The sequence below is a fragment of the Monodon monoceros genome, unplaced genomic scaffold, assembly GCF_005190385.1.
Source record: "Monodon monoceros isolate NGI ecotype Baffin Bay Population unplaced genomic scaffold, NGI_Narwhal_1 Super_Scaffold_20, whole genome shotgun sequence".
NCBI lineage: Eukaryota > Metazoa > Chordata > Mammalia > Artiodactyla > Monodontidae > Monodon > Monodon monoceros.
The window spans coordinates 29,993,552-30,014,136 of record NW_021703777.1 but is presented as its reverse complement, the minus strand read 5'-3'; the positions used below and the strand labels follow the sequence as shown (position 1 = coordinate 30,014,136).

The window sequence follows — 20,585 nt, the reverse complement described above, 5'->3', positions numbered from 1 at the left end:
AGGACATCCTTCTCATTTTCTGCACCAGCAGAGCCCTGGACTGGAGAGGTCATCTCATCCATCACCCCACCTTCAGGAAAAGTCAGCTGTACTTAGGCATTCCAGAAAACTTAGCTGTAATAGCTTTGCCTTTGAAACTCCCCGTGACAGAGAGAGGAGGAGTGTTTCCCTTACAAATGAACAATTAGCAAATTGCCTACCAGTTGCAAACTTTTTCACTCTTTCAAAATGGGGTACCAAATACCAGTTATAATGAAATTAATTTGAATTTAACAAGTGGAGTTCTTTTCTCCTAAGGGTTGTAAAACCAACACACATAGCTCAGCTATTACTTATGAAATGAGTATAAAATAAAAAATAGGGACTTCCCTGGTGGCGCAGTGGTTAAGAATCCGCCTGCCAATGCAGGGGACACGGGTTCAATCCCTGGTCCGGGAAGATCCCACATGCCGTGGAGCAACTAAGCCCATGTGCCACAACTACTGAGCCCACGTGCTGCAACTACTGAAGCCCATGCGCCTAGAGCCCATGCACTGCAACAAAGAGTAGCCCCCCCAGCCACAACTAGAGAAAGCCCACATGCAGCAACGAAGACCCAGCACAGCCAAAAATAAATAAATATAAATAAATAAACAACATAAATTTTTGTAATCAATTTTTAAGTACCTTTTATATCCAAGGCTACAAATAAAATAAATTCCTGATTTATTTATAACCTGTTTTTTATCCACTTGGTAGACTGATTTTTATTTCACTGTGAGTAAATTTATTTGCAAAAGAGCTGTAGGACTCCCTTAGTTAATATTTTGAGATTGAAATGATTTTTAAGCATGGTTGAGAATAATATGAATATCATACCATGTCTATAAAACTCTTTTCATTGTTAAAATATGTATTCAGCAGAGGGTTTATATTGACACAGGAAGAATCCTTGGCCAGCACAATGTTGTGTGTGTGTGTGTGTGTGTGTGTGTGTGTTTTAACCATTTCCTATCAATCAGTGCCTGGTAAATATATCTAATTTGATCTTAAAAGAGGAGGCTCATAACAATGATATCCAGGAAAAAATAATATATTTTTAAAGTCAATTTGATTAGTATAACCTGTTCTCAGAATCAGTAGAACATACTGCCTCGGTGGACAGAACTAAATGCTACTTTAATCAGATCTGCAAGCAGGGTAATTCATCATACATAATTATTTTACAGAGCAAGTTGATGATTTGAACCTCACTTCAGGAGAAATTGTTTATCTTCTGGAAAAAATAGGTACAGATTGGTACAGGGGGAAATGTAGAAACCAGACTGGTGTATTTCCTGCCACCTACGTCAAAGTGATTGTAAGTAGATTGTGCTTGTTTAAATTGGTCATATATTCAGTGAATTCTGTGTAATTTGCAGTTTGGAAAAAAAATAACCAGAAGCCTAGATTCTTGGGTTCTGGTTCTCTCTCTTCCATTAATTCATTTGGTGTTTGAAAAATTCAGAAATAAAGGTTTGTTCAATTAGATACTAGTTAATTATGCATATATTATGGAGTATTAGCACTTAATGCTTAAATGCTATCTGAAATCCTAAGGTGAAAAACTACAGGTCCACTGGTGAATCAGCTATTCTTGGAGGGTTGATAAGCACTTGAGGGTATATGTTAATTCTTTGCAACATTCAGCAAACAAGAATTAAATGAGGGGCTTCCCTGGTGGCACAGTGGTTGAGAGTCTGCCTGCCGATGCAGGGCACACAGGTTCGTGCCCGGTCCGGGAAGATCCCACATGCCGCGGAAAGGCTAGGCCCGTGAGCCATGGCCGCTGAGCCTGCGGGTCCGGAGCCTGTGCTCCGCAATGGGAGAGGCCACAACAGTGAGAGGCCCGCGTACCGCAAAAAAAAAAAAAAAAAAAAAAAAGAATTAAATGATACTGGATTGTCCTGAAGGAATGTTTGTTCTCTGAGGTTATGGTACCACTTCTCCTTTTCTTTGGAGTACATTTCGTTACTGGTTTCTTTCATCCTTTCCATTCCCATTTATTTCAACCTTTAAAAAAATAGATTTGGGAATACCAAAGTACTTTCATTGGAGGTAATGGTCCATTAATGATTTTTCACATAATAATTCCAAATCTGACTGGGAAACATAAAGTGTCCGAATTTTATACACCCTCAAAGCCTAACTTGTGTAAGTAGAGCCCTGAGTGCTAAGCCCGGGTGGCTGAGAAACATGGGGATGAAATCAGACTGCCACTTGAATGTTTATATCAGTAGGAAGAGAATGACTCAGTCTCTAATATAACTTATTGATACTGGAACATATCAATAAACCTGGCTTAAATAGTTGAGCATTAACTGCTTGGCGGGGTGGGGGTAAGAAAATGATTTTCCATTACATCAGAAACTTAGCAAACAAATATAACAGAAAACCTGTATTTTTCAAGTATGAATGAGGTTGAGTCTCTTGAATTACGAAATGTGGGTCTTAAAAATTGTCTGGTATATAAAAATACCCTGATTCTTTGGAGAAATCCAACCACATTCTCTAAATTAATATTAAAGAGTAATGTTAGTTTTAGCACTCTTCCTCATTTTTCTTCTGCCCAATGTAGCAGTACTTTAAAAAGCACAATTACCACACTGAAATCAATCATACTGAATTTGCCAGATTATTGGTGTGTTATTTCTAAGCCTACAAGTTTAAAAAATTGTTTTAAGACTTCGAACTTTTGAAATTCATTAAGAAGGGCACTGATTTATTTAATGTAAACCTCAAAGCCTTAAGTAGTTTTCAGACTTACAGTGCATTATGGTCAAATATTTCATCACAACCCAGTTCTCTGGAGCCTCGTAGATGAGTTATTATATAAAGTACTCGCCTCTTAGTAGATGCTCACTGAGTACTAAGTCCTCTCTTCCTTCCCTACTCACGTTGAAGGGGAAAAAGTGCTCCAGGGTTATGAAAATGGAGAGAATCCACAAGTTTGATTAAAAGATTTTATTTTAGGGTCATGAAAGTATTGCAGAGTTCTACCAACAGTTTGAATAGGTGTCTCTGTAGTGCCTGATGCCTAGTTTCTATCCTAAGCCCTCCTCACCTGAAGTTTTCAACTTGGGGGATAAGGGGTAGAGTATACTCAGTCAGGGGTAGAACGACATTAATGTGCTTATTCCAGCAAATAAGAGGATTGATTGGTTATTCAAGGAAGACTACATCACGAGTTACGCATTTTTTTAAAAACCCAAATTCTGGATTTCATACCTTTGTAGCACCTGTGGTACATTTCGTCGGTTTAACACCTAGCTAAACTGGCTAACTTCAGTCGTGAATTTGCTAATTACTTAGCTTAAATTTATCTTATTAAAATCTGAAAGAATACAGCTGTTGTCTTGATTTTTGTCTTTACTAGACTGATGTTCCAGGAGGAAATGGGAAAAGGGAATCCGTCACATCTCATTGTGTTAAGTAAGTTTTACTTGTGTTGTTTTGCACAAGATACAAAGGATGTGAGCATTTATGTCATACAGAATAAACACTTCAGATGTATGATTATTCAGATTCTCAATGTGTCTTTTTAATTATGAGGAAAACTACTTGTTTAAAAATTCTGGTGAAATTGCAACATGCTGATAGAAGCAACTCTCCATATCAATACAGGCCATATAGACAGGCACAAACAGTCTATCCCGGTGCGTCCCACAGCCTGGCCTCACCCAAGCAGAGAGGTTTCATCATCCAGGGCATTTTGTGTTGGCCTTCTGCTGTTTATCTACCAACAGATTTCTAGAAGGTTCAAATATTTTTGTAATAGTGTTAGGGAACCGCTGACCGAAACCACCCACCTTGGCTAGGCACGATGATAACCACTTGTACGAGTTGTCTCACAACAGGAGGTCCTGATAAGGAACTTGCTGCTCACCAGGAGAATTCAGGAGGGGCTGAAAAGAGGGAAGAGATACCAGCCCATAACATGTCTTGTAAAACTAACTAGAAGAATTCAGGAGGGGCCAAAGGGAGGGAGGATACACTAGCCCATAATATTGTCCTACCAAAGTCCCAGAATCCTTCACACTGGAATCCATCTTGGCTGAGGATGGGCGCACCACCAGGAAGGACCCTGAGTCAGACTAAATATGGGCCAACCAAGATGACTGGGAAGAGACAACCCGGAAACTAACCCCATTACCATAAAACCTGAGACTGCGAGCCATGTGGCAGAGCAGTTCTCCTGGGGTCTCTTACCCCGCTGCTCTCCACCCAGGCACCCCTTCCCAATAAAGTCTTTTGCTTTGTCAGTACGTGTGTCTCCTCGGACAATTCATTTCTGAGTGTTAGACAAGAGCCCACTCTTAGGCCCTGGAAGGGGTCCCCCCGCTTCCTGCAACAATAGAAAATATTTAAACCTGATAGAGGGACTTCCCTTGTGGTCCAGTAGCTAAGACTCCATGCTCCCAATGCAGGGGGCTCGGGTTCAATCCCTGGTCAGGGAACTAGATCCCACATTCCGCAACTAAGAGTTCACATGCCGCAACTAAAAGATCCCGCATGCTACAACGAAGATCCCACATGCCACGACTAAGACCCGGTGCAGCCAAATAAATATATATATTTTTAATGAACAGAAAAGTAAACCTAACAGAAATATGAACCCTACAAAAACTGCTAGGCATTTTGTATTGTTTTGTTTTTGAGAGGAACTAGAAGAAAGTAAAGGAAGAGTTAATTTGGAGGGGTCTTCTTTATGTTTGAAGACCTTTCCGTGAATTTATGTACCCTTTTCTGCATCACTGTAACTCCTTTGTGATTTAAAACATTGCCACAATGCAACTTTATATTCCAGTTAAATGAGCAAATTAATAGAATTCAGTACCTGCTGAAGACTGTAAACCTGTCTTTGAATAGGTCAGACATAAGAAGATATGCTCCCTGAGGACTTTAGAAAATAAATGCAAAGGTTATCACAAATAAGAAAACTTCTGATGCCACAATAGTTTAATTCTGTTTCAGGTTCAGTTTTTCTCCTATTTTTAAGCAGTGTTTACTGTGTCAGCAGGTTGAATTTAAAGTGGGCTCTCATGGCTGTTGATCCATTGACCTGACTTAAATCAGACTTTATTGGAGCGAGTACCCACCTATTCTCTTCAGGCAATTGCATCTCCTTAGTCATAGCTGTTGAAACTTCCTTTCCAAAGCCTCAAATCAAAAGTTTGGGATTCAATCATGTCTTCTAGGGACACAGTTTCATCTCTGTTTTTATCTTATTTTCAGTCAAAATTGTAGATCATATAAGGATCATTCTAATTCTCAGAAATGAAGCCTTTTTAAAGGAGATACAAAAATCATTTTTAAAACAACAGTGTAAGATATAAGATTAAATGTTATAAGATAATAAGCCGAGTTTCTGTTTTCTTCGAACCTTCTAGTTTTGAAGGCCATTCATCTATATACACAACTCACTGATTCAGCATACATTGAGCATCTACCCTGCCCAGCTGGTGCCCATTGCATTTCTGCCATGGAAGTTTGATGTCTTGCCCTGAGATTCTCAGGGTTAACACTCCTAAACTCAGTGCATTTATGACTGAGAGGGTTCAGACTTGGCCCTGGATTACTGTGGCCCAAGGATACAAAGACAAGGAGACTGGGGAGATTCTGTCATGAAGAAAAGGTGATCAAAAGATGTGCAACATTAACCAACCACCAGCTGCTTATCTGGGATTCTGCCTGTACTTGTGACCTTGACTTTAGCCTTTCTGAGTGAATAGGTTCATATCTAAAAAGTAAGGACTATCATTTAGAAATATAGCTTATTCTTTTTCATGGAAAATTTTAAACTATGCCTAGTATACCTTGTTCCAAAGTAAACACAGAATAAATATTTATTGAAAGACTAAATGAAGGTTTTAAAGCATTCTGAAAGTTAGTACTCTAGTTTAACCCACAAATGTGGTCTTCTTTCTTCAGAGGCCCAAGATGTGTTGCTCGATTTGAGTATATTGGAGACCAGAAGGATGAGTTAAGTTTCTCAGAGGGAGAAATTATTATTCTTAAAGAGTATGTGAATGACGAGTGGGCAAGAGGAGAACTTCGAGAGAGATCTGGGATCTTCCCCCTTAACTTTGTGGAACTCATTGAGGATCATCCCACCTCTGGTACAAATGTTTTAAGTGAGTACAGAGAATATGGGTTTTTATTATGTCCTATCCTAATTCAAATAAACCAGATAATAGGTTAATTCTTAAGTTGCATAATAATCCATATTGCCATATTTTTTAAAGTAGAAGGAAAAATGATTTTTAAATGGTCAACACCATTATTGGGATAGTCATTGTTGTGGCAGTCTCTCAAAGAGCTGGTTTTGGTGTTTTAGGTAGTTAGTGGTGGCTTCATATTAGAAATGGCAGAAAAAAAAATCACTGACTTTCAAACAGAAATGGACTATAGAGTATAACTAATGTGTATCCTCCTTCACCTTACAGTAAAGGAAACAAATCCGGAGAGGGTAGTGCTGGGCAAAGTTATACAGCCAGTACATGAAGAGACTGATCTGGAATCCTAGACTTTTCACTCTCCCCCCAAAGTTTTTCTCCAATACTATATGGTCTTTACAGCTGAAGTTTTGACATTTTTTTAAAATACAGGCACAAAGTTACCACTGAAAACCAAAAAAGAAGATTCTGGTGCAAATTATCAGGTAGGCTGCTTGAATAGATAACTGTAGTGAAAGCCAAGTTTTATCTCTGGGAGGACTATTAAAATCATAATTATCAAAAGAAAATGTTATAAATCATTTTTTGTGTTTTTTTTAAATTTATTTATTTATTGATTTTTGGCAGTGTTGAGTCTTCGTTGTTGTGTGTGGGCTTTCTCTAGTTGCAGAGAGCGGGGGCTACTCTTCATTGCAGTGTGTGGGCTTCTCATTGCAGTGTCTTCTCTTGTTGCGGAGCACAGGCTCTAGGCACTCTGGCTTCAGTAGTTGTGGCACGCGGGCTCAGTAGTTGTGGCTCGTGGGCTCTAGAGTGCAGGCTCAGTAGTTGTGGTGCACGGGCCTAGTTGCTCTGCGGCATGTGGGATCTTCCCGGACCAGAGCTTGATCCCATGTCCCCTGCATTGGCAGGTGGACTCTTAACCACTGTGCCACCAGGGAAGCCCTGTAAGTCATTTTTTAATTCATGTAGCAAATATTTGAAGTAAATAGATGATTAATATCTTTATTGCATATAGAACTCGTACAAATGAGTTAGAAAGACATGCAAACCCTAATAAAAAACAAGGAGAGATATTATTAGAATATTCATGAAAGAGATACTATAAGTGGCTGATATTAAAAAAGTATTTAACCTTATAGTAATCAAAGAAATGCCTTGTAAAGAGACAATAAAATACCATTTAACGTATCTAGTTAATGAAGATTCAATACAACTCAACAGTAAATAAGTAATTATAAGTATGTGAATGTTAAAACAGAGAAAGTGCAGATTATTGTTATCATTATTTTTATTTCTCACCCTAAGAAAAGGATGAAAAATGAGACAAGGTTTTAGTCACAAAGATGGTCATGGTGGTGTTATTGTAACAAGAAAAAATTGGAAATAACCTAAATATGGTCATTATCGGGAGAATGTTCTGAGGACATTAAAAACTAGATTTGTAAAGTAAATGGCATGGGAGGAAAACATGTATTATAGGGAAGTTGAATATATAGCATAAAAAGACTATGAGGAAGTGTGTTTGTTACCATTCAGTTGCCCTTAGGTAGTGAGATTATAGGTGGTTGGGTGTTTTTCCCATTCTTCATATATTTCCAAACTGCCAAGTGTTTAGGAACATTTGTATTATTTTATAATGGGAGAGAGAAAAAAAATGGATTAAAATTTTTACACTGTATAACATGGCTTCAGAAGTGTTTAAACTGAGTAGGAATGTGGGTGACTTCCCATTGTTTTTTGTGACATTATTTTAGAATAGTGAGCCTGATGGGGTCATTGTTTGTCAAAAATGTCAGTGGTAATTAGGCTGTGTGTCTCTCAATTCTTTCATCTTCCCCCCACTGCTAAAGTCAAACAGGAAAGAAAGGGACTACAGTTCTCCAAAAGGAAATGTTCACATGGTTCCCTGTATTTCTTGGGAGTGACAAGTACCGTTCTTTAGGGTTGGTTACCCAAGTACAGGAACAAGACGGTAGGGTTAGGGTTTTTTGTTTAATTTTTTGTTTTTCTTTCAAGCCATCAGTTGATGAGAGCTTAAGATGTACCAGGCACTGCGCTAAGCATTCTACACGCATTACCTCATTTGATCCCCAAAGCAACTCTAAGATGAAGCTGAGGCTCAGAGTAGAGAAGCTTCTTGCCCAGTGTCAGCTAGGAGGTAGCAGAGCTGACTGGCGGGCTCCAAGCCTTTGCTCTTAGTGTTATCCTTGCCTCTCGCTTGGGCTTCTTGAACATAGGGCTCCCATCGTGACTTGGCAGTGATGCCTCTTCTCAGAGCAGAACCTTCTTCTGATGTGTTTGCAGTAAAAGCATTACTGTTGGAGCATTCCCCCACACTAGCCCACCATATCTGGGTGATTATCCTGCCAGCCTTGGAGCTAACTATGCGTCATAAAATTAAAAGTGTGGGGACTTCCCTGGTGGCACAGTGGTTAAGAATCCACCTGCCAATGCAGGGGACACAGGTTCAATCCCTGGTCTAGGAAGATCCCACATGCTGTTGAGCAACTAAGCCCATGCACCGCAACTACTGAAGCCCGCGTGCTCTAGGGCCCGCATGCTGCGACTACTGAAGCCTGAGCGCCTAGAGCCCATGCGCTGCAACAAGAGAAGCTACCGCAGTGAGAAGCCCGTGCACTGCAACAGAGTAGCCCCTGCTCACTGCAACTAGAGAAAGCCCGCATGCAGCAACGAAGATCCAATGCAGCCAAAAAAAAAAAAAAAAAAAATTAAAAGTGTGAACTAATGAAGTCCTGTGCCATGGAATCTGATAGCCTCTGAAACATGTAGAGACCTGGGAATTAACAGACTGCCCATTCTGATCCTTCCTAATTTAAAGAAGAACCTCACTGAAAATTATATGCTTTTCCAGAATGTTTTCATAGTGTCATAAATACTATACACAAATATTGCAAGCTTTTATCTAATTTTAGTGTAACTGTCATAGATAATAATTAGAAAAAATTTTTGCTTAAGCATTATATAGCCCTTGAAAGCAGAAAGTCACAAATTTTATCACGTCTATCATTTAGAATTCTATTTTAAGAAAAAAGTTATTGGAAACTTTTATTTCTGAAACTCAATAGTGACATAAGGTATTGAGTGATTTAAAGTGGCCTTCAGGCTTTGAAATCTTATGACCCCTTAGCTTTTTCTTCTACCACTTTTTAAGCCTTGTAGAAATTAATCTCAAATAAAATCTCACATTTCTTACCGAACTTCTGATCTGAAACAGGAGAACAGTCTTTCTGCAGAATGGTGCGAAGCTCTTCACAGTTTCACAGCGGAGACCAGTGACGACTTGTCCTTCAAGAGGGGAGACCAGATCCTGATCATGGAACGCGTGGACTCCGACTGGTACAGGGGCAGACTGCGCGACAGGGAAGGCATCTTCCCCGCAGTCTTCGTGCGGCCCTGCCCAGGTGCGACAGCTGCAAGGAAGGCTCTTACCCTCTAAGGGGAGCATGAGGCCTTTGAAATGATACATATTCCGTTTCCCTCTGGCCATGTTCAATTTAAGTTGTTTGCCTACATTTGCAAGTTGATTCATAAAGTCATGCAAACTTTCTTCATTTAATTTATTAAAGTTATGGGGAAAAGAGATTTTAAAATGCCTTCAATTAAGAATGGCTAATTTTGTCTCCTAAATATTAATATATTTTGTATAATTTTTTTCCTGCTAAGACAGCATCCTTCATCTTGTTGCCAGTTAAGTAAATTCAAAATTAATTGAAAGTATTATGTCCTGGGAATGACAAGGGGGTTTCTTAAAATGTTCGACTTGTGTTTTAGTCCAATGTCTTTCTATATATTTGAATTTTTGGTGTCTTCACAGCTGAGGCTAAAAGTATGGCTGCTTTAGCACTGAAGGGGAGGAAGGCCAAAGCCTTGTATGATTTCCATGGGGAGAATGAAGATGAGCTTTCCTTCAAGGTCAGAATGTGTATCTTTTTGTAATTGCATTAAGCAGCTATAAATTTTGAAATGTCTTCCACTGAAGGGCGGAACATTTGGGTGGAGTACTGATCATTAGTCAAGAATGAACAGGGCTTCCCTGGTGGCGCAGTGGTTGAGAGTCCGCCTGCCGATGCAGGGGACGCGGGTTTGTGCCCCGGTCCGGGAAGATCCCACATGCTGCGGAGCGGCTGGGCCCGTGAGCCATGGCCGCTGAGCTAGCGCGTCCGGAGCCTGTGCTCCACAATGGGAGAGGCCACAACAGTGAGAGGCCCGCGTACCGCAAAAAAAAAAAAAAGAACAGATCTCAGACCCTCATTCTAAAGGATGAGATTAGAGAAAGTGAATAGGGCAAATGTAAATAATCAGCAAGGCATTTAGGTACTTAAAGAAAGCCTTATTGATATCCATAGCACCACAGTCGCCTACCAAATTCCTTAGCCTTATAACACGTCTCACTAATGTTGGAGGTTTCATTAGTAGCCCGAGTAAAGGATGATCCTCTACATGGCCCTTGCAGCCTTCATGTCTTTGAAACCAGCGGAGAAATCAGGTGGCAACTACTACAGCTGGCCTCTGCAGCAGTGCCTCATAAGACACCGGAGTCTTGTCCACAAAGACACTGACTAGACTTTAGGGAAATGATCCCAAAAGGTTAAGGTATTTTACACAGGTTTTTTTTTAGAAGCCTAAAATCTAATCTTAATCTTACTTCATCAAGGAAGTACCTTTTATTTTTTTTAAGTAAAAAGAATACTTCCATGATCCTGTTTCCGCAGTCCACAGTTCGACGGTGGTCAGAGGAAAGCACCCAGGGTAGTACTTTGGGATTGGGCCAGAGGAAGGAGGGTGGCTTTAGTAAGTCATCGCTGTCAGAAGAGCCTGTGTCAGACAGTGGGAAATTCTCCATTATCGGAGATACTCAGAGGCAGGGGTGCCATAGAAGGAATTAAAGTATCCAGGAGTGATTGGACAAGATGAGACTTAAGACAGAGGGTACCCAAACAAGGTTTTCATCTGTCTACAACAAAATGAGGAAAACAGTGATATTGGGTATGTGCAGGCTTTAGGGGAGCCATGGAGAAGGGGAGGCATGCCTAGATATATAAGGTTGCTAACTTTTCTGTTTTGTGATGGAGCTTTACTTTATTCTGAAAATTTCTTCTTTTTCATATTAAAATGTCATTTCTATTATAAAATATTATTAGTAAATGTATAGATTTCTTATGCAAAATTATAATTGGTAACCCTAAATCAGTTTTTTTTTAATTTATTGGTCCATAAAATCCAAATGTTTAGAAACTTTTGCCCTAGTCCTTTTCAATCTTGAGAGTCAGTGGCTCAAAATTAATTCCTTTTATCTTTACATAAAATGTTACTGCAAGTGAACACTCTGGATTCAGACTTTTTGGATATTATTTTGGCCTTCATTTAGGTTATGTCAATGTAACAGAATTCACAGTATCATCCAGAAAATAGGTTGTCTTCATTTTACAAATGCCTGGCTGTAAGCAAGATAGTTCTAGAGATTTTTAGTTAAGGGATTCTGCACCACTTTCAGAGTTGTTGATCATTAATATTTTATTAAATATCCACAGAATATTAGTAAATAAAACTTTTTAAAATTGTCCTAGCCCTCAGAAAACTGACATAGTATGTATGTATGGACCAGAGCTAAGAAAAATAGTTTTAGTCAGTGATTATGTTATAGTTTAGGAAGTGGAAGGAACTTACTTGTTAGTGATTATGTTATAGTTTAGGAAATGGAAGGAACTTACTTGTAACAGAACCTCTGAATGCCAGAATTTTTACAGATTTTAGCAAGGTAAATTAATGACATGGGATAGTCAGCATTTTCCCTTAAGGCAGGCCTTAAATCAAACCAGTTTTCCAAAGGGCAGTGTCCTAGGGCTACAAATAAATCCATTTAGCCTGATAAAGATATTCTTAAAAGTAGCCAGGGTCATCTTGGACCATTATAGAATCCTAAACCCAGATTCTAAGCAACAGTTAGAAACCATAAAGAACAAAATAGTTTCAGGAGATAACAGATGAAGACATAATTTTTGAAACTGAGGAATTACAATTCATACACGAATAAGATACACAACCCCTTTGACTAACCTGATGAGGATAAATCATGTGCTGAGTCAGGGTGAAGCTCTTTAAGACAGGAAAGAATGCAAATTTGATATTGAGGCCATGGAGGAATGGAATAGACCAAATGGTAGAGGAGAATACCATTATGTGGAAGAATATAGAGTACAAAGTGCTCAGGATGTTGAGAAAAGGCAATTGCAGTAAAAACCTTTCTAAGTAAAAAGGTCCACTGTAAAACGTGGTGACCTCATGCCTAATAGCAATACGGGCCCTGGAATCACACTAGGTTTGAATTCCGTCTCTACCACTAACTAGACATGCAACACTGAGCAAGTCACGTAATCTGACCTTCAGTTTCCTTTTCTTTAAAATAAGGAAATCTATAAAAATATTTCTCAAAAATGGGGATAATAATAGTACCCACTTCTAGGACTATGTTGTTGTTTAAATGAATTAATTTCCACTATTCTTAGTTTGTTAAAAAATAAAAATAGGGCTTCCCCGGTGGTGCAGTGGTGGAGAGTCTGCCTGCCGATGCAGGGGACACGGGTTTGTGCCCCGGTCCAGGAAGATCCCACATGCCGCGGAGCGGCTGGGCCCGTGAGCCATGGCCGCTGAGCCTGTGTGTCCAGAGCCTGTGCTCCCCAACAGGAGGCCGCAACGGTGAGAGGCCCGCATACCACACACAAAAAAAAATAATAAAATAAAATAAATGAGTTAATTCCCATGAAGTACATAGAAGAGGGCAAGGCATACAGTAAACATATGGCTCACTCTCTCATCTTCAGATCTTTGCTTAAGTGTCACCTGGCTGCCCTAAAGAGATGGCAGCCCACACTTTCTGTCCTCCTCTGCTGGCTTATTCATCTCCCAACTCTAGAATAAGGTCTTTACTCTTTGCTGTATCCACAGTGCCCAGAATAGTGTCTGACACACAGTGGGTACTCAATAAATGTTAGATGGGGAAAAAAAATTTTATATATATGATAGCTGGTGTTTTTATTTATTAAAGAAGAATTTTAGATTAAGAGTGGTGTATTTGGGGGGCACAAAATACAACCAGGAAAATAAAAGTGCAACAAGGGTGACAATGGCATAGGAATGTGCTTTGATGAAAAGAGCATACAAGCTAATGGCATCATTAGGGTTAGATCATCTTTGTGGTACACTGTTTAATCCTCTTGGCAAATCAAGATAAATGAGTTATATAAAGAGGAGATGTACATGCCTCTCCAGGTGGGCTGCTTACCATGCTTATCCTCAATAGAAACTAATTATTTTCAATTCCTGTCTTCTTACAGGCTGGAGACATAATAACAGAGCTGGAATCTGTAGATGATGACTGGATGAGTGGAGAATTGATGGGAAAATCTGGAATATTTCCCAAAACCTACATTCAGTTTTTACAAGTCGGCTAAAGGTGAAGCTTGACTGTGTTCCTTGGCACAAGAACTCACTTGAACTATCACTTTGACTATCAGATATGTTTTTGCACTATTTTTTTAAACTGAAAGAAATATCTATGCTGTACATGGTATATTAGAACTTTCTGAAAGCAGAAAACATCTGATTTTGTAGTTAGCTTTCATTCACAGTAGAAACGTGCGCACGGAAACCCATGAGCACATTTCTACCAAGGAGGACATCAAGCAGGATTAGCAAGGCAGGCAGACCCTTCCCCCGGGAAAGTGTCTGGTGACAGGGCAGCATGAGGACACTTAGAAGCAGAAGTTGCACTTGGACCTCTGTGTTCATCAGCACAAGTAAAGTAACCTGCTTCTTCATTTTCTACTTTAGTTTTAAAAGAGGATATTTGTTATTCTACATGCTGTAACTATCAGGCCATGGTTGGTAACCTAAATTTCATTACTGATACTCAAATTAATTCTAACAGCTTGAGCGCATTATCCTTATTACTGGAGCAAAGCCTTGCTCCAGGAGAGGGTAGTTCATTGACTAGTGGGAGCCTTTGTGAGCACATGGTGAATCAGCTCACAGTCACCACATGCGCCTGTGGTAGCAGGTGTTTCCCCTTTGTCCCAGTGTTTGAAAGGTGTTGAAATTTGATGTATCTTAGTCAAAAGAACCAAAACCATCCTGAAATGCCTTGCTAATACAACTAACCCTTCCGCATACCTACAGTACTTAATTTCTTTCCTCTGTGTATACTTTATGTTAACAGGGTTATTATAAGCACATTTTCTGAATCTGCAATCATTCTTTTGACAATTACTGGTACCCAAAGAAAAATTCATTTTCTTTGAGTTACCCCAGTAATATATAAAACTATGTCTTGTTATAGTGGTACAGTATGAATCACATATATCTCAGAATACAGAGCAACTGTTAAGATGGAAAACAATGCCAAACCCCCAGCTCATTCTTCCAAGTATAATCAGAGCGAAAAATAATTTGAGAATCTGAAGGCTGATACTTTCGGGGTTTTCTTTTTTTCTCCAGCTCTTCCCTGCAGTTATTAGAGTAAATAAAAAACCACTTTCCTGCTATCGTTATGCATTCCAGGCTTAAGATAAAAGTGGTTCCTTGCAACACTGAATCAATTACAGTTTATGGGCTAAAGCCAAATAGGTCGAAGACAATCTTCCGAACAGATCGATGGAACAGAATTTCATTGAAAATGTAAAACACTTTCCCAACTATGTTCATAACTTTCTTCTATTTTTGAGAAGAGTTTCATATGCTGGGCCACTTTTTAGCTTTTGGTTTTGTTTCCACTGTCTGAATTCAAAGTTAGGCAGTAAGTGGTGAAACCATCATGTGAACACCACGTGGGGTTCTGTAAGGGAGGAGATATTTACTCTGTCTTTTATTAAAGTTCATTTCCCAGTATATGGTTAAAAGTGATTTTGGAATATGGGAGCTGTTTGTTCTACATGTTTTGGGTAAAGAGGACAGTATAAAGAAAACTGGTCAAATTTCACTCAAGTTATTTCATAAGAAATGGATGACTTAAAGCATATTATCCCAACTAAATTCCTATTTGCAGCAAGCTTGTACAACAGCAGGAAAGTGAGAAGTGGGGGGTAGTGTCTGGGATAGGACATGAGGTATATTTCTTTGCCTGTGTAATTTTAACATCTTATATCAAAGATCATGAAAACCTAGCTTTACTGGAGAAAAATATTCCTTTTAAATTTTGGCCTCTGTCAGTCAGCAGAATGATAAGTGCAATAGTTGTAAATCTACTTGACACTATAATAAACCGAACTGAACTTTTCAAAGTCCTTTTCTCATACATATTAGACTGAGGTTTTTGAGAACAGAGTTGGTATCTTATATCTCCAGCCCTTTGCACCATACAGGCTCAATAGAGGTTTTTTGGTTGGTTGATTGGTTGGCTGGCTGGCTGGACAACTTTCACATAATAGTGATACTATCTTGGATCCAATATGCTCCAATATCTTTCCTCTTTATTGACAAAAATCTTTATTGAAACAAAATTTGCAGTTTTATGTCTTCCACTCCATCATGCTACATTTTTTGCTTGCCATTTATTACCTACTCAACTGACAAGAAGTAAAAATGTAGCATGGTGTAGGTTTTTCATAGGTACTTTTTTTTTTAAATTTATTTATTTTATTTATTTTATTTTTGGCTGCGTTGGGTCTTTGTTGCCGTGCACGAGCTTTCTCTAGTTCCGGCGAGCAGGGGCTACTCTTCATTGTGGTGCGCGGGCTTCTCATTGCGGTGGCTTCTCTTGTTGCAGAGCACGGGCTCTAGGTGCACAGGCTTCAGTAGTTGTGGCTCATGGGCTCCAGAGCACAGGCTCAGTAGTTGTGGCGCACGGGCTTAGTTGCTCCGCGGCATGTGGGATCTTCCCGGACCAGGGATCAAACCCGTGTCCCCTGCATTGGCAGGCAGATTCCTGCATTGGCAGGCAGATTCTTAACCACTGCACCACCAGGGAAGCCCCTTCATAGGTACTTTCTTATTCTGTACATTGACTGAACATGATTTTTATACTCAGTGAATTTCATAGTGAAGAAATAGAAATGTATTCTTGTTCCTTTCAGGAATTTTAGTTGAAAACCTAATGTTCATCCAATCCTCCTCAAACTAGAATCTCCAAATCCTTTTTCTTTGGTGGGTTAAAAATAGCGAAGTCATTTAATATGTTATTCTTACCCTTTTGAACACTAAAAGACAGCAGATTTCTTTAAAAGATGCCCTTACTTATATGGCTGTCATTTGTGCTCATGGAAATCACAGGTTTTTAATACAGTCTGAAATGTTCATAATGAAAGAAAAATCAGTACATTTATCAAAATTTTAGAAATGGCATTTGAAAAAAACAATATATATTTTTCTATAGGGTTTGTTATATATCAGTACTCTTAACAATAATTGTTTATAGTTTTTGTTCAGCTTCTTAAGCTCAGATAAATATACGTAGAGAAATAGTGATGATACAGGCTAATTATAAGGGGATATTTGGTATAATCATTAATGGTTTATTCTTTTTAATTAATGTCAGATGTACATGGACCATACGATTCATAATTCAGTGCCATTCTGAATGCCATTTTAAACGAATGCTTAACAGTGAATTTTTCAGAACTAAATAGGAAATAATTTTCTAACCTACTCCTTTTTATTTCACTGTAGTTACAGAGGGGGGAAATACAAAGCCTAACTCAGAACAACACCACCATCTAGGGGCTTTTCACCTAATTGCAGTCTCATCCTGTTAAACCACAGAAAAGTCTGAGGATCAGAGCTCAACCTGCAGAGGTTAAATGATTTGCCTAAGGTCATAAAGGTATGGCAAAGCCTAAAGCAAAACCTAGCTCTACTGATTCCCGATTCAGTACTTTTTATATTTGTTTTGCTAAAGTGATACATTTCTCTTTAACAGTTAAACAAGAAGAATTGATTTGTTTTATTGTAAAAAGTTGTAACTTCTCAAATATAATAGTTATTATTAGAATGAATTGCAGAGAACAAAGCCTTGAATTTATTCCTTTCAAGAAGAAAAGAAGGGGCTTCCCTGGTGGCGCAGTGGTTAAGAATCTGCCTGCCAATGAAGGGGACATGGGTTCAAGCCCTGGTCTGGGAAGATCCCACATGCCGCAGAGCAACTAAGCCCGTGCACCACAACTACTGAGCCTGCAAGCCTAGAGCCCGTGCTCCACAAGAGAAGCCACTGCAATGAGAAACACACGCACTGCAACAAAGAGTAGCAACCGCTCGCTGCAACTAGAGAAAGCCCATGTGCAGCAACAAAGACCCAACACAGCCAAAAATATATTTTAAAAAAAGACAATTTAAAAAAAGAAGAAGATTCGTGCTTGGCTTCTCAGTTTTATATAGGCAATTCATATTGATGTTACCTAGAAACTCAAACATGGACTGATCCATTAATGGGGATTCCTTTTTTAGTTTAATAGGAAATATCTGAATGCTTGGAACATCAGGTCTTGAGAAGATCTGTGTCTGTAGAGCTGTGTGCTCTTGGCAACAGCAAAGCAATCTTAAGCTGAGGTTTTCATACACATGCAGTACAAAACATTATTTTAGTATTTTGGAGTCTAATAGATCAGCTCAACTACTTACGCCAATAAATTGATATTTCAGATTCTGGGACACATTTTGGATTTTTAAAGGAATCTTAATTGTATGTACACCATGGACTGTTTATTTATCTACAAATACTACAAATAAGGCAACTCAATGAAACTTTTTTCAGGCAAAGTAATGATTCAAATTCATTATTCAGAAAGGAGCATTACCTGCCAGTTACCTGTCCTCTTTTAACAGGAATTGACTGACAATCTCTTAATACAAAAATATTGGCCCACATTTAGTTCTTCTTTACAGTTAAAATAAGAAACAACTACATTTCTCTCTCCAATCATATCCAGGTTTTTAATAGATGATTGATAGAGCTCAGACTCAAAGGATCACTGAGGCCCACCACATTGTTTCTCAGGCCACCATGTGGCCAGCAGCGTCAGAGCAGAGTTGTTGTTAATTCAAAAGAGCCTTAGAGCACGTGGCTAACTCTTCAGTGCAGTACTATGCCTAAGCTTATGCTAGGGAAACAGTGGTGTCTTCTCTTTAGACATATAAAACATCAAAGCTTTTAAAAGATAAATGTGGTGATAAATAAAGTATCCGATTATTCTGTACGTACAGAGCACTCTAGGAAAGATGAATGCGGGGGTGCAGGCAAAGGCCTGCATCTTTGCTGGCCAGAGGGGCCTGGCTGGGCTATAAAAAAGCCTAGTTGTCCACTGCAATGAGGGAATTGGGGGCAAGGTCAGAGAGCAACAGAAAATAGGGCACCAAGACACTGTGCATCTATAAGACTAACTACCAAGTGGGACGACTGCCCCTATGCATGTGTGTCAGGCTATCCCTGCTGGATGGGAATGGATGGTGTCTATATCATATTATATTTGAGAGATACACATTCACAAATAGAGCTGCTAAGCAGACTCCTCACACTGATGTTCCCCACAAAGCCAGGACCCAAATCACTCAAGCTGGTGCTCAGCTACAGAAAGTAAGCTTTCTTTTAGTATTTAGCAATAAGGACTACTACCATCAGGACTGAACTTGCCTCCTCCCACAGACACGCCAAAATTACAACTACTTACAGAGCAACTATCTATGCAGACAACCTAAAGACTAGCAGAAAAGATTTTCCACAACTAGAGACATAAAGAAGGAATCCAACAAGATGGGTATGGGGGTGTAGACTCAGTATAGTCAGGACCCACACCCCGGGTTGATGACCCACAAACAGGAGTAATATCACAATCATAGGCTGGAAGGGAGTGGCACAATATAGTCAAAGTGATGAAAAGAAAACCCCTACAACCAAGCATGTACTACCGAGCAAGGTTCTCATTCACATTTGAAGGAGAGAGAAAGTTTTACAGACAAGCAAAAGCCAAGAGTTCAGCACAACTAAACCAGCTTCACAAGAAATGTTAAAGGGACTTCTCTAAGTAGAAAAGGCCACAACCAGAAAATGAAAATTATGAAGGGAAAAATCTCATCAGTAACGGCAAAACAGTGAAAGTAGTAGATCAACACTTACAAAGCTAGTAGAAAGATTAAAAGACAAAAGTAGAAAAATCATCTATATCCACAATAAGTAGTTAGGGATACACAAAACAAAAATAAGTAAAGTATGACATCAAAAACATTAAATGTGGTGGGGAGTAAAAATGTAGGGTGGTTAGAATGTGTTCAAACATAAGAGATCATAAATTTATGCACACACATACACACGTGGTAACCACAAACGAAAAACCTAAAATAGATACACATACACAAAAGAGAAAGGAATGCAAACATAACAGTAAATACAGTCATCAAATCACAACTGAAGAGAGCAAAACAAGAAGGAACAAAAAAGAACTACAAAAACAACCCCAAAACAATTAACAGAATGGCAGTAGGTACATATCTATCAATAATTACGTTAAATGTAAGTGAACTAAATGTTCCAACCAAGAGACAGAGTGACTGATAAGATTTTTTAAAACTCAAAAAAAAAAACACATATATATGCTGCCTACAAGAGACTCCAGGGACTTCCCTGCTTAGGACTCTGCACTTCCACTGCAGGGGGCACAGGTTTGATCCCTGGTCAGGGGACTAAGATCCTGCATACTGTGTGGCACAGCCAAAAAAACAGACTCACTTCATGTCTAAAGACACACAGACTGAAAGTGAAGGGATGAAAAAAGATTCTGTGCAAATGAAAAGGAAAAGAAAGCTGGAGGAGCAATACTTACATCAGATAAAATAGACTTCAAAACAAAGACTGTAACAAGAGACGAAGGGCAGTATGTAATGATAAAGGGGTCAGTCCAACAAGAAAATATAACAATTGTAAATATATATGCATCCAACATTTAGGAGCACCTAAATACATAAAACAAATATTAACATACAGGGAGAAACTGACAGTAATACAATAATAGTAGGGGACTTTAATACCCCACTTATATCAATGGGAAGATCATCCAGACAGAAAATCAATAAAGGCAACACTGACCTTAAATAACACATAAGACCAGATGGAATTAACAGATATCTACAAAACATTTCATCCAAAAATAGAATTCTCTTCACCTGACATGGAATATTCTCCAGGATAGGCCACAAAACAAGTCTCAATAAATTTAAGAAAACTGAAATAATACCAAGCACCTTTTCTAACCACAAAGGTATGAAACTAGAAATCAACTGCAAGAAAAAAACTGCAAAAAAACACAAACACGTGCAGACTAAACAACATACTACTAAACAACTGAAGAAATCAAAGAGGAAATAAAAAAATATACTACTACAACATACTAC

The 20,585-nt window shown here is 38.9% G+C and overlaps 1 protein-coding gene across 7 annotated transcripts in view; it reads left to right on the top strand.

The window, feature by feature from the left end:
- Positions 1-15,490, top strand: part of SH3D19 (SH3 domain containing 19) — a 177,629-nt gene extending 162,139 nt beyond the window's left edge. For 6 of the 7 annotated variants that reach the window (XM_029234661.1, XM_029234660.1, XM_029234663.1 and 3 more), the window contains 7 exons: positions 1,209-1,339; positions 3,395-3,450; positions 5,950-6,152; positions 6,627-6,679; positions 9,430-9,616; positions 10,030-10,127; positions 12,743-15,490. In XM_029234661.1, the coding sequence (XP_029090494.1) occupies positions 1,209-1,339; positions 3,395-3,450; positions 5,950-6,152; positions 6,627-6,679; positions 9,430-9,616; positions 10,030-10,127; positions 12,743-12,955 (941 nt within the window). In that variant the 3' untranslated portion in view covers positions 12,956-15,490. The remainder of the gene's footprint in view (positions 1-1,208; positions 1,340-3,394; positions 3,451-5,949; positions 6,153-6,626; positions 6,680-9,429; positions 9,617-10,029; positions 10,128-12,742) is intronic. The other variant, XM_029234662.1, reaches the window with a different exon arrangement.
- The last annotated feature ends 5,095 nt before the right edge of the window (positions 15,491-20,585 follow it).